Source organism: Indicator indicator, chromosome 7, assembly GCF_027791375.1.
Source record: "Indicator indicator isolate 239-I01 chromosome 7, UM_Iind_1.1, whole genome shotgun sequence".
NCBI lineage: Eukaryota > Metazoa > Chordata > Aves > Piciformes > Indicatoridae > Indicator > Indicator indicator.
The window spans coordinates 31,105,597-31,122,908 of record NC_072016.1 but is presented as its reverse complement, the minus strand read 5'-3'; the positions used below and the strand labels follow the sequence as shown (position 1 = coordinate 31,122,908).

General features: G+C 37.7%; 1 protein-coding gene across 1 annotated transcript; it reads left to right on the top strand.

Annotated features, from left to right (window-relative positions):
- The first annotated feature begins 301 nt into the window (after positions 1-301).
- PBLD (phenazine biosynthesis like protein domain containing) lies at positions 302-15,464 on the top strand. Its single transcript, XM_054382711.1, has 9 exons — positions 302-385; positions 2,489-2,588; positions 6,376-6,474; positions 6,791-6,900; positions 7,021-7,050; positions 7,559-7,647; positions 8,639-8,817; positions 10,489-10,551; positions 15,352-15,464. Exons 1-9 carry the CDS (start codon positions 302-304, stop codon positions 15,462-15,464), a joined length of 867 nt encoding a protein of 288 aa, XP_054238686.1.
- The last annotated feature ends 1,848 nt before the right edge of the window (positions 15,465-17,312 follow it).

The following is a 17,312-nucleotide window of genomic DNA, read 5'->3' as shown; positions in this document are numbered from 1 at the left end:
TTAAGTGCCTCAGGACTGGAGGTCAGGTCAGCCGTTGTGGTAGAAGGGCCTATGTGACAGCGCGCTGGAGTTGGTAGCAAGCGATGCAAGGAGGATAAAATCTTAGAGAGTTAAAACCAATCAGTCCTGAGCGCTGGGGGTGTGGAGGGAGGCTGGAGTCCAGAGACGTAGTCCGAAGTGACGAGATCGCTTGGCTCCTCCTCCCGCTAGGGAAACATCCTGGAGTTCTACCATTTGGGGGTAAAACAGGTGAGAAGGCACCTGCAGAAACCGTATTAAGACTAAATAGGCACAAACGACCATGCAAATTCCTCTTTTTACGGTTGATGCATTTACAAACCGGCCATTTGCTGGAAATCCTGCGGCAGTTTGTCTGCTTGAAAATGTAAGTTACTCTTTTATGAGGGGCTTCCTAATTCTGTACTTGACCACTCAGCGCGGCATTAGACTTTGCTTTCTTTACGTAGGCTTTTTGTTTGCAAGCGTTGTTGGCTGTTGCACCAGAATAAAAAGCAATGGCTTCGTGTCAGTGGATTCAGAATGAAATCTTTGAAAGGAAATGCAGTAACACAGAATCAGTACTCAATAGTTTTTGAATGAAGTGTTTTAAGTGTCGTTTGGTGGGTTTGTGTGGGTAAAAAAACTCCCACACACCCTTCCCCCCCTTCTTTTCCTTCTTTCTTTTTTCCTGTGTAAATGGAGAGGAGGAGTCTATAGACCTCTGTCTGAGTCTTTCAACATTAATGTGTCAGCTTCAGTTTTAGACAAATAAGCTGCCAGTTTTTATTTGCATGGTAGTTGTGCAATTGGCAGTAGTCGTCTTCCTCCTCAAGGCATTCTGAGCAATCAGTACTAACTGGTACACTTGACAATTTCTGCCAGAAAGTAATTATTAAACTGGATTAGATATGTATAGGCCTTAATTATGTATAACACTTGGTGAAAATTCTAAGTGTGACAATATATGTAGAGCAGTCAGTGGCAATAGCTTGTACTGACAAAATGAATCCTTTCTAGATGTTTCTAAGCCTCTTGCGATCTCATAAAATGTAGCCTACTTACCAGATCAGCTAAAGTTGTAACTGAGAATCTCTGACACTTGAGGTATTTTTAACTTCCTAATAGGAAATCTAAATGCTCCATCTCAGAACGAGTTTACGTTGAAACTATGAACTTCTAATGGCATTTTTATGTTAATTTTACTTTAATGCCTATCGTGGGCAACTTGTTTATATGTTGCCTTTGGAGTATTGAGGTTTTAAAGATTATTTTTTTGCAGTACCTGGAACCAGAGGCTTTAGTGTCAAACTCAAAACTAAGAATCAGTTAAACATGAGAGTCATAATCTTATTCTAAGCGCCAAGAAAGCAGCTAGCAACAGTATTTCTGTTCTATGTTCTCGTCAGAATTAGAATTCTGACGGGCAGGTGTTTACAAAACCTGTTGAGGGTTGCAAGAGGGGCCAAAGGGGCCGCTTCTGTGTTTTTGGAGGGCCACAGGATGGCAGTGTTTCGATACAGATCTATTGTTTTGAATAACGTTTTGGCTGGTCTTTATTCTTGTCTTTAAAGAAATTGACAGTTTCAACTGTTTCCCTGGTGCTTGTTGCTATACAAAGTTAGAATGTTGTTTCATTGTATAGAATACAGGTCTGTGATACACATCAGTAATTGTTTCATATCCATAGTATGGGATCATTGCCTGGCAAGGATTGAAGCTGTTAAATGCAAATTTTTATCTTTCAAAGGTTGAACCTGACCAGGCCTGCTTAGTACTTTATTTCCTTTGTGTTTCAGTATTTTATTCAGTCAGCATAATTGTGGGGGAAAGATCAATGGAACAAGGGTGAAATAGAATTTTATACAATCACTACAGCTCATGTATCCTGGGATCAGTGTTCACTGGTTCAGATCTGCAGACAGTTAGAGCAGAATGTAGTGTGCTCCAGTGCATTTTTTCCACTTTATCTCCTCTCAGCTTCTTCTTAGTGTATTGTTGCTGCTGTTCAAAGAGTTATGTTGAGGGTATAGCCCTAAGGGCTGATCAGCTGTCTTCACCATGGCCCTACCCACTGCCACATGCCTCTTCCTGACATGGATTTTCCAGAGTTACAAAAGCCAGAGTGATAGTTATTTTTTATATTATGTTAATAATTACTTCTCAGTGTGACTTCAGTCATAACTTTAAAAAGCCCATGTTTGCATTCATGGAAAGACTGAGTTTAGATTTTTTGGTGATTTTATTTTCCATATATTCTAAGAACTTGTAAACTAGTAGGACAGGTATTAGAAATGCCCAGTATCACAGTAATTGAACTAGTTATCCCATTTTATGCTTAAGAGGTTTTTTTTACTATGAAAGTATTTAGAACAAAACCCAAATCTATGTTTTGATCTACTAGGGACCTCAATGGCTCTGTTTATGACAGAAAGTTTGATTCTGTGTTTTTTGGCCTGCTTTTAAATTGGATTTGTTGTTTCATTGTTAGGACGTGGATGAAGAATTGCAGCAAAAAATTGCAACAGAAATGAACCTCTCAGAAACTGCTTTCATCAGAAAACTGTACCCTGGAGATGACTTCACCAAAAGTGAGTGGTTCTGTTTGACTGCCAAAATGTCTTGCAGGGGAGAACGACAACAGTGGGGGTGAGTTTGTAAGAAACGGTGCTAATATTTGTAAGATAGCCAAAGCAAAATCTTTGATATCTGATGTATCTTACTTAAGAAAAGGATAAGCCTTTTGCACATGGATTCTTTATAGCATTCATGCTCTCTATCAAATTCATTTTACGGTATACAAACATTTGTAATTCATAAATTAGACCATTTGTTGTAGTGCCTTTTACTAAATAAGCAGGTTGTATATAGAAAATTCCTAAAAATGCTATTCAATGGTTCTTCAATTAATCTCTCCATTAATACTAATAATCTCCTGAGATGGTTTCTTATACAAGCGGAAGAATAGGGATGTAACGTGCTTATTCTATATGCAGCAGACCACGGAGTGAGTAGAATCTGGCTTGGCTGTTCAGCAAATAATCACTGGGATAATTGTAAGATAACTATTTGAGTTTCTCACAAAATTGCATAAGCTGCCTGTGGAGTAGTGATGGGAAAATACAGTTTTATGACAAAACTCTGAAATCTGAAGTTGCCCAAACCACATTAAACTGTTTGTGTTACTGGTGTTCTTGGTAGGGCATATATATGTGATAGGAGAAGAAATGGAGAGACACTAGACAAGGTAGAAAATAGCAGGGAAATACAGTCCATTCAGAATTGCTTTGTGGATTAGTTTTCACCTGAATCAGATGGCTGAGTCTGCTGATTTTGGTTTGAGCCAAGGGATTGGAATCCCCCCAGCCTGGATTTAGATTCAAGGTTAAGGGATTATGTTGGCACGCCCTTGCTTTGGTACGACATAGTGGAAGAGATAAGCAGCTTTGGCATTTTCATCTGTCTGAGAGAGGCCTTAGAATAGTATTCAAAGAAACTGGTCTTTATCATATGTAATTAAAGACGGTTTTCTTAAAGTGGTTAACTATTGTCACTTATATCTGCTAATAAACTGTAATTTGTTTTAGGGTGAGACTAATTGCTTGGCTCAAGAAGTAGTGATAATGCTTTTCATCTTTCATCTTAACACCTGCCAATGACCTGTAAAGGCCAAAGTGACAGGATAGGAGGTGATGGCTTCAGAATGGGTGGAGATGAGACATTAGGAAAAAATTCTTCCCCAGGAGGGTGGTGAGGCTCTGGAACAGGTTGTCCAGAGAAGCTGTGGAGACTCCAAGCCTGGAAATGTGGAAAGCCAGCTTGGATGAGGCCTTGAGCAACCTGGGCTGGTAGGAGCTGTCCCTGCTCACTGCAGGGGGTTGGAGCTGGCTGATCTTTAAGGTCTCTTCCAACCCAAACCAGTCCGTAATGATTCTCTGATTTATTTTCAGCAAGGCTTAATGATATTTTAATACCTGTGTGAAAAGCTAGCTGGGATCTTTCAGCAGCCATTGCAGTGCATCAAAGGCAGCTTTGGAGAAGTTAAGGATTTTAATGGACCTGCCCTGTTGGTGTAATGAAGGACTTAGAGCTGGCCTGAGATGTTACAAGATCAAGAAGCTAAGTGAGCAGTCTCCCAGGACAGTCTCTGCTCTTCAGGATCTCTAACAGGAGAAAGGCAGAGAATTCTTGCATGGTTTTAGACTTGAGCTCCCACCTCTGAGCAGCAGTTGGGTTGGGCAGTGAGTGTCCTCCTGCTGGCTCGAACGCTTTACTTATTTTCAAGTCATCCAATAGCATATAAAATGCCAACTCCTTTCTCGTTAAAATGCTTTTGATATCAGTGGCACCAGTTTGTGAGGTCAGATCTGTTCAGCTGCCAAAGGCGTGCAAGACTTTTTTTCAGAGGAATTTAGTAACTGAGATACACCTGAGAATGTGTGAATCAAGGGGTGGTGAGAGCAGGAGGAGACCATGGACATCAGAATGTCACTTGTAAGACTATTATCTGCTTCTGTAAGGCTGTAAAGTATAATAAGGACAAAGGGTATGTTTTTGTAGGGTTTGTGGTCATGCATTTAATTTTAATTAAAAAAAAAATAAAGATATATTGTGAGAGTACAGTGTGAGTACAGCTGTGTGTCTGAAGCATCCAGGCAGGTGGTGTGGGTCACAGAGCTTGCCTGTCTCCAGTCGGTCGTGGCTGACTCCTTTTCCTCTTGCTTTCAGCCACAATTTCCACTTAGGGGAGTGCATTAACACCTCAGAGCAGACTCACAGCTCAGTTCTGTCACTGCTCTGCCTTAAAGCACTTCTCTGCCAAGGCCTTTAGTTTCACCTGCTGGGTTTTATTTGGATTCTATTTGTTTTCATTAGATAGGGGAGGAACTTATTTTTCACAGGGGCAATGACAAGTCTTTTTTTTTTTTTTTTATATTGCTTGTTTCTTTTGCACCTTTTAGTTGTGTTTGCACAGTAATTATTACATAAAATATATTGTCATAAGCATTACCTTAAATGCTGTGGTACAACAATTCTGCAAAAGTTACAACCAAGTGTAGTGCACTTGGCTTCCGCTTTTTTTTAACAGTGAAGAGAAGTAAGATTTCTAGTGAAATGCAGAGTTAGTGTACATTAGAGGCTTTGACCAGACTTGACTGGTGTTTCAAGCAAAATAATTCCTGACGAACCTACAGGTGGGATTGTGATCATGACTTCATGCGATTCCATAAAGCACAGGTACACACAGGCTTTGTTTTCTAAATTCTCTGCTTTGTTGCACATTAACACACAAAAGAAATTACCACTGGCAAGTATAGCTATGATTAACAAAATGAGTGTATATATATATACATAAAGCTACTACAAGTTATTATCAGTGATCAACAACATAGAAGGAATCAATAATAGCAGCAAGAAGTATATACATGATAGTACAGTTTACTACAAACTAGTCAATAACCAAACTTCTTAATAATGTAACAGGAGATATGATAAATTACTAATATATATAAATATATTGCCAAGCACATTAAATAGATTTCAGAAAGGAAGACAAGCAAATCCCAGAAGGATCTGAGAAAGAACTCAATCAGAGCCCAGAAGTGGGCCTAGAGCAAGATCTCCCTTCAAAGATGGTCTGTGTCTTGGAGTTTCAAGTCAGACCTGTGTCCCTGTCAAGGATCTGTGATCTTGTAGAAAATTGGTTCGGACTTGTTTAGGAAAGGGAAAAATACGGGCATCACAAAAAGTTCTTAGGGAGAACTTAATTTTGGGTAAAGACCTAAGTGTGCATAGGCACCATCACTTCAAGAAGCCAATAGATACTGTTTATTTCTATTTTTCACTTGAAACAGCCAGACTATTTCCAGACTGTTTTCTTGGTTTTTTTCAGTTAGAACAGCCAGTGGCAGTTGAAATTCTTGCTTTTTTGGGAAGTTTCCCCCTTTTTCCAGCCTATCTTTCATTATTTCAGGTGATAAGTTCATGTTACAGTTTCTTGGTTTTGTGCTTACGGATGATATCGTTGTATGTCTCCAGTTTTTAGCTGCCCAGCAGCACTTAAAATGTGCCAACTGGGCTTTTCAAGAATGCTTGTGGTTCCCAGGCCGGCAGACATTTCCACTGTGCCTTGTTTGCTCTTTCAGCAAAGTATCTTTCCTCTGTTATTAGTGGAATCCTGTTCATGACCTAACTGAAAAGCAACAGCTTTTCCAAAAATCAGTACAAATAGGTTCCTGAAAGTGTGTTTAAGAGCAAGACTGATTATAACATGCATTTTGGTTAACTGGATTGTCATTGTTCTGTATCATGTATGGAGATAAAGTGAAGAAATAGGCATCTTCCACTTAATAATGCCAAATAAACTTTATTTTCAAGGTTCCTGTTTTGGACTCAGATGGTTCACTCCAGCCAATGAAGTTCCTCTCTGCGGTCATGCTACACTTGCATCAGCTGCTGTGTTGTTTCACACACAGAGTATGTTTACAAGCTATTTATTAATAAAACCTCTTTAGAAAATTTACTTCTAGTTAAGATGATCTCTATTTTCTGCATCAAAGGCAGAATTCAAAACATTTACAAATATTCAAACAAATATTCAAAACATTTAAAGAACACATACGTTGATACCTTGGATATTGTCTTTTATGAGTGATTTGTGGTTGTAAAGCTGTAGTTGTTATATTTTAGCTGCCTAAATAACTTTTTCTGAATATACCAAGCTACTCTACGAGTTATAATAACTTAGATTCAAATTCTTATGTTTGATAATGCTGCAGTGTTCTCTTTCTAGAAAACACAAATTCAGTTCTGACATTTATGACGCTGAGTGGAGAATTAAAAGCCAGGCAAGAGGGAGATCATATTGTCCTGGATTTACCACTTTACTTAACCTATCCACAGGTCAGTCAAAATTTAATTCATTAAAGGCTTTCAGGGAAGGTCTATAGTTTAAAAGATACATAAAGATGTATGTTCTCTTTTTTACAGTGTTTTCTTTGTTGTGGTTTTTTTTTCCTTCAGGTGCTTGAGGAAGTAGAAGACTTAATAAAGGTAAAAAAAAAAGAATATGTGTTCTTAGAAGCACATTTATAATATACTTACATATTAAAATGGCTGAGAAGTGGCAACAAGGCATTGGTTTTTGTGCTTCTGTACTTGAAACACTAAATTTTGAAGGGTCTGAGTCATGAGCTCACGAAATGGAATTGATCAATATGCTGTACCTGAATCTTTGTCTCCCATTCCCTCTGGCCACAGTGTTACTATTTCAGTGGCATTTTCAGCCTGCTGTATGCATGTGATGGCAATCAAGTGTCCTTGCCCTCTTCTTGGTCCCTAAATTTTTTTTCAAGTTGACATATACCCAGCTCTTGGCACGTAACTATATTCATTCATGCTCTTAGTACCTTTACTTAGCTTGCTTGCATGCAACTGAGTGTTGCGTGAAGAGCTTGCATAAGCCCATTTTTATCAGGGAATCTGTTCTATGAAAATATTAAAGAAATAATATTTCATAGTCAAGTGACAATGTTTTTGTCTCCTTGAACTTTTCCACTAGGCAGCTGTTGGTAACATGATTGTTCAAGATCTCCGTTACTCTCCTGACACAAAGAAACTCTTAGTTCGCCTCAGTGATACTTATGAAAGGTGTCTTACACTTTTTTTCTTTAAATCAAGTGTGCAGAAGTTGAGTTTGCTTGTTCTATTCCTTATATACTTGTTTTAAACCAGGTAGAGATTAAAAACTATAATTTAAACTCCTGTGTTAAGTAGTTATTTTATCTTCTAAAGTGAGAGGAAGTGATAGTTATTCTGTAGAGGCCCACTTAGTGAGGCAGGACACATTGATAGAATGCCATGGATTCTTATTACCATTTGACTGCAATGTACTTACACATACTTAGCAGCATAGTAAGTAGTTTTACAAAGGAAATTCCAATTCAAATTATTCCAAAGCACTTGTTAATCCTGGAGAACAATTTCACTACTAAGTCAAGTATGATTTGGATATATATTGCCAAAATACAGTTTCTGTGAACAGGCCCTGTTACTGTTGCTTTCACTTTATTTTCACAATTTGGTGTAACTATACTGCTTAAAGACTGAGGTAGTGGGGAGACAGAAATATAATGATAGCTGAGTACTTATTATTTTTACTCTTTCAGACTTTATTTTGTAGGGTAGTATCTGTAATTTCACAGACTTGAGATGGTGGTAGAGTGCTTTAGAATCCCATGAAGATCTCAGTGTTAGTTATTTGTTTGCTCTGAGAGGAGGTAGAATGCTTATACTTTGCATTCTATAATGATGACATACTTCTTTCAACAATTAAAATAGTGAAACAAAAGCAGTGCTCTTTTGTAGCTAATAAAATTCTAGGATGCTCTGCTTTCAGAAATAAATAGGAAATGTGTTCTCTGTATTTTTTTTTTCTGTATATTTTTTCACTATATTCAGAGTAGTCTTCTGTCAAGTGACATTGGGAGGGCAATGTGAAGAATCTTGAATTCTCTAACATTTTATCATAGCTGTTTAAGGATTGTAGAGAAGATGAATTTGTAGTTTTATATTTCTTTTCAATACTTAAATTAATGTAAAATTAAGATTATGGGGCTATTCAAGTTCTATTTTATTCAAGGTCTGTGTTGGAAGAACTGCAAGTGAGTGCACAACACTTTTTGTCAGCTGAAAAGACAGGAAAGGTGAAAGGGCTCATACTCACTCTTAAGGGAAAATCTAGTGGAAAACAGAAAGGCTATGATTTTTACTCCAGATATTTCGCACCTTGGTATGGAGTGCTGGAAGATCCTGTTACAGGTAAGTGGCTCTTACTGTTGTTTCAGTTCAATTAAAAGGTTCTTAGTAAACTTCATTAATCTGGTTTTGTACTTTGAAGTATGTCTTATAATTTACTGTTTTATATGGACAGTGGGCTCATTAAACTGGAAACTTTCATGACTGATACCAACTCATTGAGGAAAAAATCAGCACCTTGGTGTCATCAGGCCAGAAAACTCCCGTGTCATTATCAGATCTTTTACCTAAAGTATTCCAGTAAGAGAGTAGTGAGAGACTAGTTTGGTATCGAATGAATATTGTAGTAGGAGTTCACATCTATTTCTCTTGGTGTCTCTTTTTCTTTTACACTTCAGCTGATGCTTTTTGTGGGTGTTCTCAGGCCTATAAACACTTAGAACTCAGCTAGTGGTATATTTAGGGGCTGGAAGGCTAGTTCTCTGCCTGCTCCTTTGACGTTCTACTTAGTAGGTGTGATAATCGATTGCTGCAGAATGATGCTTAGGTACCAGTTAACCACAGGTTAGTTATCAGTCAGCTGAGACCTTGGTAAGAAGTCCTCATTGAATGTCTTGCTAAATAAAGAGAAAACTGTCTTTGTTGGAATACTGCTAATTAACCAACAGGAAGTCCCTTCTAACCCCTACCACTCTGATTCAGCACTGCTTTTAGAAACAAAGGCTTGTAAAGAAATATGAGCCATGTGTTTAATTTTTTAAAGCTTTCAGTCCTGCTTTCCTGATAAAGCTGGGGACAGAGTCCTGTAGAATGATCTAATCTGAGAGCTCATTCCTTAAGATTTCTGGGAAGAGTTATATCAATATGTAGGAAAAGCTAGAAGCTTCCTGAATCTCACTGCAGGTCACTGTTGCTTGCCTTCCATCTTTAAGTGGCCTGCATTTTGTAGAAACAAATGTTTTTATCGTATAAAAGTGTACTTTTAACAGTGCTATGGCTTTCTGTTATATTACTTTTGTACTGATTTCTATAAAGCTACATGGTTTGGTGTCCTTGAGCCCTGATAGTTACTTCACAGTAGGTTTTCCAGCAGAGTGACTTTGCCCCTGGCTGCTAATGTGGCCTGAAGCAGCCTGTAGAGCTCTGAATCTGAGAAGTCATCCTAAGTTCTTTCGCCATCTGCCGGTCAGGAAACAAGAAATTGATCTGGGTTTTTTCTGTAAGTTTTCAGAAGCTATGGCGAGGCCTTAAAGATCCATCTATTCCTATTCTTAAAAAAAAAAAAATTAAAAGCCTATCCAGAGTTTTAGATGGGTGACTCTTCATGTTTTGTCGAGTAACATCATGTTTAAATATCTGAAATTTAATAATTTGAAATTTTGTTGTTAGGAAGCTTCACTTTTGGTAAACAAATGAGTAGTTTGGCTTTGGTATTGTATTTGGTATTGTTTGTTGTTCTTACCAGTTGTGTAGCCTAATACTCATGAAGCCCTTGCCTAGGCAAAACTTCCATTGAAGCCAGAGGATGGGGAAGTAATAGTTCTCTATTGGAAAAAAATGAAATTATAAAGCCTTAAGTTCTGTCCTTCTGGAAACTGAGGTGTTTTTGCCCTAAACACACGTGGCACTTTGTTTATAGCATTTACATTTTGAATGTGCTTTGCTCTGTCTTTACAGTGCACTTCACAGGGCTTCTAATTTAATTCTGTACTTTTCTTTCCAATTTCTTTCAAGGATCTGCCCATGCTGTTTTAAGCAGCTACTGGTCAGAGCATCTGGGGAAGAAAGAAATGCTAGGTAAGAGAAACTGTCTTCTTGCACAGCTGCCCAGTTGTTTAAAATCTACTCACTGAAAAAGAAAACATATTGCTACAATCCAAACAATAGCAATAACATGCTATTCATTTTCTCAATATGAACAGAATAATATGTAATATTTTGTGTGTGAGGTAACCTTTAACAACTCACTTTGTTTCCTACCCCCCAATATGACACATCATGCCTGCAGGGAGTTGGAAGTGTCCGTTTCTGGGTATTAACTCCATGCAGTTAGTTTTTAGTCTCAGCTTTTGCATTTTAGTTCTCATGACCTTTCATCGTAACAGGCTTGGTGAACTTCAGATGATGGTTTTGTGTTTTGATTGAATTTTACTGTACTTATTTGTCTTTATGACTTGCATTTTGGGTATTTGGAACAGGTATTGGTGTATGCATTCATGTTGTGTACTTTTCAGTACAATTTAGACTTTTTTATCCTTTCTCTTCATATATGAAGATGAGACTGAAAAAAAAAAGTCATACGATTTCTGCCTGATTTTGTAATTCTCTTTACTCCAGATGAATCCCTTCAGTGACTTCTTCAGGCATCTTAGGGTTTAGAAGAGCTAGATAGAATCTTGATAGCTAGGTGAGAAGAGGTGATGTATTTTTAATATTCATGTTCTAAGAACAGAATGTGCTTTATGGTACACTTTTTTCTGTTTTCTGATACATCTCTGCATTTAGGTGTGAAGATCAGTTTTCCTCAGGATGGTGAGCTTTTACATTATAGCTGGGAAAGGTGAAGAATAGTCACTTCTGTTACAAGAACAGAAAGAGTGTGACTAACTTTAAATATATAAGAATGGGGACAAGATACATGGCCACTGGCAAATTTTGTTTGTAATTTTATCTTCAGTCTATTAAATGATTAAGCCTTTAAGGAATTGGAGAGGGCTGGGCTTCTGAAGTTATTTATTGGCATGGTTTCAATTAATGAGATATTCTTTTATTGTTAGACAAGAAACTGAAGGACTTGGTGAAAAAAACAAATGAGAGACACTGTTAATACATGACAACACAAACTAAAGAGGCATTGGGTGTCTGTTTGCTCCTCATGCTGATAGTGCTTTGCCAGAGAATGGGAGAACAGAAACAACACAAAATACCCTAGTCCCCATCTAATTCCCGAAGTGAGGGGCAGGGGATTATCTGTCTTTTAGACCGTAAAAGAAAACATTTCTCCAAACAAGCAGCTACCTCGAATATAAACCTTCCTATAAGAAGTTAAATTAATCTCCAAATAGGTTGTCTTGAGAATGACATGCTCCTCAAAGGATCTGTTTGTGCTCCATAGCTCGGTGTCATAATCCACTATGACTGAGACCTTCTCTATCATGCATTGAAAAAAAAGGATTTAACATTCTGTTCTGAACATCTCTTGTCTGTATAATCATAACACAAGTCTGTGGTAGTTTCTATAATCTGGGGGGGGGGGGGAAGTCTCAACACACTGTGAAGAGGAGAAACTGTCTTTTGTAATGTGTCCTTATGGACTGACAGTTTCTTTGAGTATTTTGACATTTTCATATGTTACTGTGGAGCTTGAAACTCCTCCGTACCAGCTATAGACACTGTTTATTGAAGTAATCAAACACAGAAATTCTGTTTGCGTTTTCAGATGATACTTTCTTCTCATGTGTTTTCTATGTATTGTGCCATTTCCTCTTTTAGAGAAACTATCTCAGGCAGCAAAGGCGATTGATACTGTAATCAGCTTCTCTAATGTGTTTAGTGCTAAAAAAGGCCTGACTTCCCAGAAGAGTGATTTTTCTTCTTTTTTTTTTACTTTTTAAAATTTCATGCATGTATGTCTTCAAACATCTTCTGTGGTAGAAGTTACATAAAAGAAGTCTCAATAGAACAAGTTCGTATGACATCTGATCAACAAGTGGTCTTTATGTGTTTCTGTAAAAAGTAACTTTTTCTTACATGGACGTGATGGGGGGGAGGATATTAGCTTATACTGGGGCAAAGTCTGTTATCAATGAGATTTGGAAAGGATTTGTTAGTTCCAAAATAGATCAGATATGAAATGATATAAAAATGAGATGCATTAAGTCTATTGTCTGATCTCTTTGGGAATTGTGACCTCTAGGAGGAGGTCAGCTACATCTCTTCTGAAGTGTTAGACATAATTTCCTGTATTTGGGTTCTCTTCCTACTTTTATTAAACCAAACTGTCAAATAACAACCACCCCCATCAATTACAAGGAGAATTTTCCCATCTTTTTACAAGGTGAAATACTTTACAAACTCTCTACATATCCTTGAATTTCAGCCAACATTAAATCAGTGTGGGTCCTTGACATTTGTTTTTGTTTGTTTCGTGGGTTTTTTTTGTTTGTTTGGGGTTTTTTTTGTTTTTTTTAAGAGTCCTACAATATTGACAAGTTCTAATCTCTCATATCAGATGTATGGACTTCTATAATTGCCAATGAATGCAGTATTTAGCAAACTGTCGCTGTATCCAGCCCTTTACACAGCTTTCAAATTTCTGAGATAACATTTATAAACTTGCTTAAGGAATTTGGTATATTCAGACATATTACAGAAGACTTTCCAAGTAATTGTGGAAAAAAGGGGCTTTATCCAATTAAATTTTCATCTCAGGTGAAGCCAGAGGAATCTTCTTGTACCTGTTTACTTCATACAAATATGTTAACTTGTGGGGAAATTTTGGTTCTCGTTACTGCCAGTTGAGTCTGACCAATTACTGTCTCTATTTCCTTTCCAGTACATAACAGGTTTATAGCAATTGAGAGTTTTGGGGGTGAAAAAAATCAACAAAACAACCCCCAAACCTTACTTTGATAACTGTAAGATCATACTTTCACAAATTTTGCCAGGATCTCTTTCAATAATAATGTCTGTCTCATCTTTTGATTTTTTTTTTTGTCTCTTTTTTGCTTTATTCAGGTAGAATAAATCTACTGGTATTTAAGTAGATTTAAATAGAATTCTTAGGAAGAGAAGAGTTTTGCAGAGTTGTAATTGCAGCTTTCGTCTTTTCCAAATAATCTCCACATACAGGTTGATCACATCAGATTTATACACAAGTGTAACATTTCTGCCAAAGAGGAGGTGTTGCCTTCTTAGAATAAAAATAGTTGTGGAGATATTAACTTCATTGAAGTTAAAGAATAGGTGCTTCATTCAACAGTCCTTTTATAGGGTTTAGGAATTAAACCAAAATAATAGTGATTTCTAAATATGGGTATTTTTAGAAGAGCCACCCTTGCTTTTAAGTCAATGTCATTATGATGATGTCATGAAGAAAATCCATCACTTCTCAAATTCTGTAGGTAATGGTCATTCAGATACACTTAGGCTGATAACAAGCTCCTCAGTGCAACAGGATAAAATTAGTACAAGACCACTGTCTGCCTTGTGAAGGCAGGTGTGCATGATTCTGTCGTAGTATCAATAGCAGTGTGCTCAACCTCACAGTCCTTCTACCTACTCTTTAAATTTCTTCTGCCTTGGGTTAATCACAGAGGAATTCAGGGTGATTTCAGCTATTACCTATTATTTCCACAGATCAGAAAGCACAGCAGAGATGCTTGAATATCTCTGGAGACACTGCTATTAAACAAAATCCTCTAGTCAGTGAAATGTTCTATTCACTTTCAGACATAGTGTGAAATGCCAGTGCTTCTGTGTGAAGGAAGGTAAAAAAAAATCAAGTATTACTTACATACAAGCTTGGTAAAAATGTCTTTTTTTTTAAACTTTAGAGGTTTCTCTAAAAATAAAATAGACCAGCATCAAAACAATCTTACTAATCTGCCACAAAACAGGCAACAATGGTTTTGCATTTAAAGAAAAACCCCCAGCCAGCCTTTGAAGAGTCCAAAATACTCAATTGAAGGCATTACTCCATATTCAGTTATCGATATAAATCTTCATTTAGCTCCTGTTTCCACTGTTCTGGCTTTCAACAAGTTTTGTATTACTTAGAATTTCATTGACTGTAAGGAGACTGAACATTAATGCCTCTTCATCCATTTACAGCCTTTTACAAAAAAACCCATTACATGAAACTCAAACGTTAGCTAAATGCCATCTAAACAAGACCATTCTTGGATCAAGTTCTTGTGCAGCTAAAATTGGACTGCTGAAACTGCTCTGCAGACTCAACATGCTGAGGACCATTGTTGTTCCACCTGTATATAACTGAGCAGTTTAGGCAGAAGATTAGTTCTGCAATTATTTAGAAATGGAAGGATATTTCTACTTAAACTTTATCCAGCTGTATTAAATTATATATTCAGGATTACATAAATCAGTTCCTGTCTATGTAAGAATATAGTCGCAGTTTATGACAATTGATACATCATCCACGTTTCTTTGTAGGCTTTTTCCATTGCCTATTTGAGCTTTGTTTGTCCCTTAGCCAAACACTTTCTTTGAAAGTAGTATCTACTTCGGATGTTAATACCAGTAAAGTGATTCTTCATTCTCATGCAGGTAATACTTGACGTTCTTCCTTCTTAACGTAGCGAAAGCATCTCTTCCATGACTGGTAGAATTCTAGACTTTTTTAGATATACAAAGGAAACGTGCTTGGTTGCATCACAGCAAACTGACAAGTCTGAGATACACTCTCAGCTAACCTTCATCTGTAAAGATAGCTCATCCAGGGTGTCCCTGGTACAGTGCTTGCCCTGGTGTTGCTTGCTTTCTGGAGACAGGCCTCAATTCCCAGAGTTCTCATGGATTTTTAAATAATTGGTGATGAATGCTGGTTTTTAACTGTAGATTCTTGTTTCCATTTAGCTTTTCAATGTTCCCACCGTGGAGGAGAATTGAAGATTTCACTGCGTAATGATGGGAGAGTTGACATTGCGGGGCAAACTGCTGTTGTATTAAAAGGAAACCTGACTTTCTGAAGGAATTGACACTAATCTCCCACACCTTCAAATTATTCGTATTATGCTGCTTATATCTTAGCTGTAGACAGTGAATAACCACTGTCCTCGGAGGTCTTTGATGACTTGCTATCCCTTTGAGAAAATTGCTTGAAATTGTTCACTTCTAATCTTCAAGATCATTGATATTGTTTTCATCTCTCATCTTGCTCCTTCATAGATGCTGACCTTAGAAAATGCCTGGGGACAGCTGTCTTGTTTTTCTACTTTTAAACGATTTATTTCTGAGTTCCATGTTAAAAGCCATTCCTGATTCCTGAACTCAACTGTAAACTTTTTGATTGATAAAATCAACTTTTCCCATGTTCAGTCATTTGATATGGAATCTCACTACAGTACTTAAAAAAAAAAAAAATCTTTTCTCTGCCTTATATTGAAATGCTGCTCATGTGTTCATTAATTTACTTGAATTACAGTGTGAAAAAAAAATAAGAGAATTAGAAATGTGCTTTATGGTTCTCTTGTATGAACAACATTTTTCAAAGATGAATGGTATTGTGGTGGCTTGTAGTACTGCTCTTAGGCAATATTTGTAATTAAAGTTTTAGCAGATACATGGAGGCAAATGACATAGTGATGTACCTAAAACTGGTTAAAATCTGGAAGAAAACTTGGTTACAGCCGTGTCTTTTACTTTTCAAAGACTGAAGATTTGCTCCTAAGTTAAAAGTTTCTGCTGTAATTTTCTTCATGAAGTGTACTGCTTCAGATTTTTGATGCTTTTTCTTTCAGTGTTCTTTCTCTGTGTTTATTAGGCATACTGGATTATTTTGGTTACTCTAGATAGAAGTCTCTTTTCCCTTTCAAATCACTTTTGTGCTAAGCTTTCACAGAATCAACCAGGTTGTAAAAGACCTCAGAGATCATCAAGTCCAACCTATTACCTAATACCTAACACCTCATGACAACTAAACCATGGCTCCAGGTGCCACATCCGAGCTTTTTTTGAACACCTCCAGGGATGATGACTCCACCACCATCCCGGGCAGCCCATTGCACTAGCCAATTACTCTTTCTGTGAAGAACTCTCTCCTCACCTTGAGCCTCAACTTCCCCTGGCGCGCAGCTTGAGACTGTGTCCTCTTGTTCTGGTGCTGGTTGCCTGGGAGAAGAGACCAAACCCCACCTGTCTACAACCTCCTTTCAGGTAGTTGTAGACAGCAATAAGGTCTCCCCTGAGTCTCTTCTTCTCCAGGCTAAACAGCCCTAGCTCTCTCAACCTCTCCTCATAGGACTTGTGCTCTAGACCTCTCACAAGCCTTGCTGCCCTTCTCTGGACACGTCTAAGTATCTCAATGTCCTTCTTAAATTGAGGAGCCCAGAACTGGACACAGTACTCAAGATGTGGTCTAACTAGTGTTGAGTATAGGGGAAGAATGACTTCCCTGCTCCTGCTGGCCACACTATTTCCGATGCAGGCCAGGATGCCAGTGGCCTTCTTGGTCACCTGGGCACACTGCTGGCTCATGTTCAGCCAGCTGTCAAACAGTACCCCCAGGTCCCTTTCAGCCTGGCTCCTCTCCAGCCCCTCTGACCCCAGCCTGTAGTGCTGCATGGTTATTTTTCTTTGCAATATTTTAGAATGAATTAGTTTGAACTCAAAGGCATTTTTGCACTGTAGGAACAGCTAGATGTCAACCCTTTATAAGGATTTTAGTTGTGCCAAGTTCCCTTAACTTGTAATTTAGATTACTTAAGTCTGAGTAGCTGGAGGAAAGTAACAGTGAGAGAATCCTAGATTTCATTTGAAATAGTAGTTTCTAGCTCCTGCTGCTACACAAAGCATATCAAAAATGCACTACAAAGGAT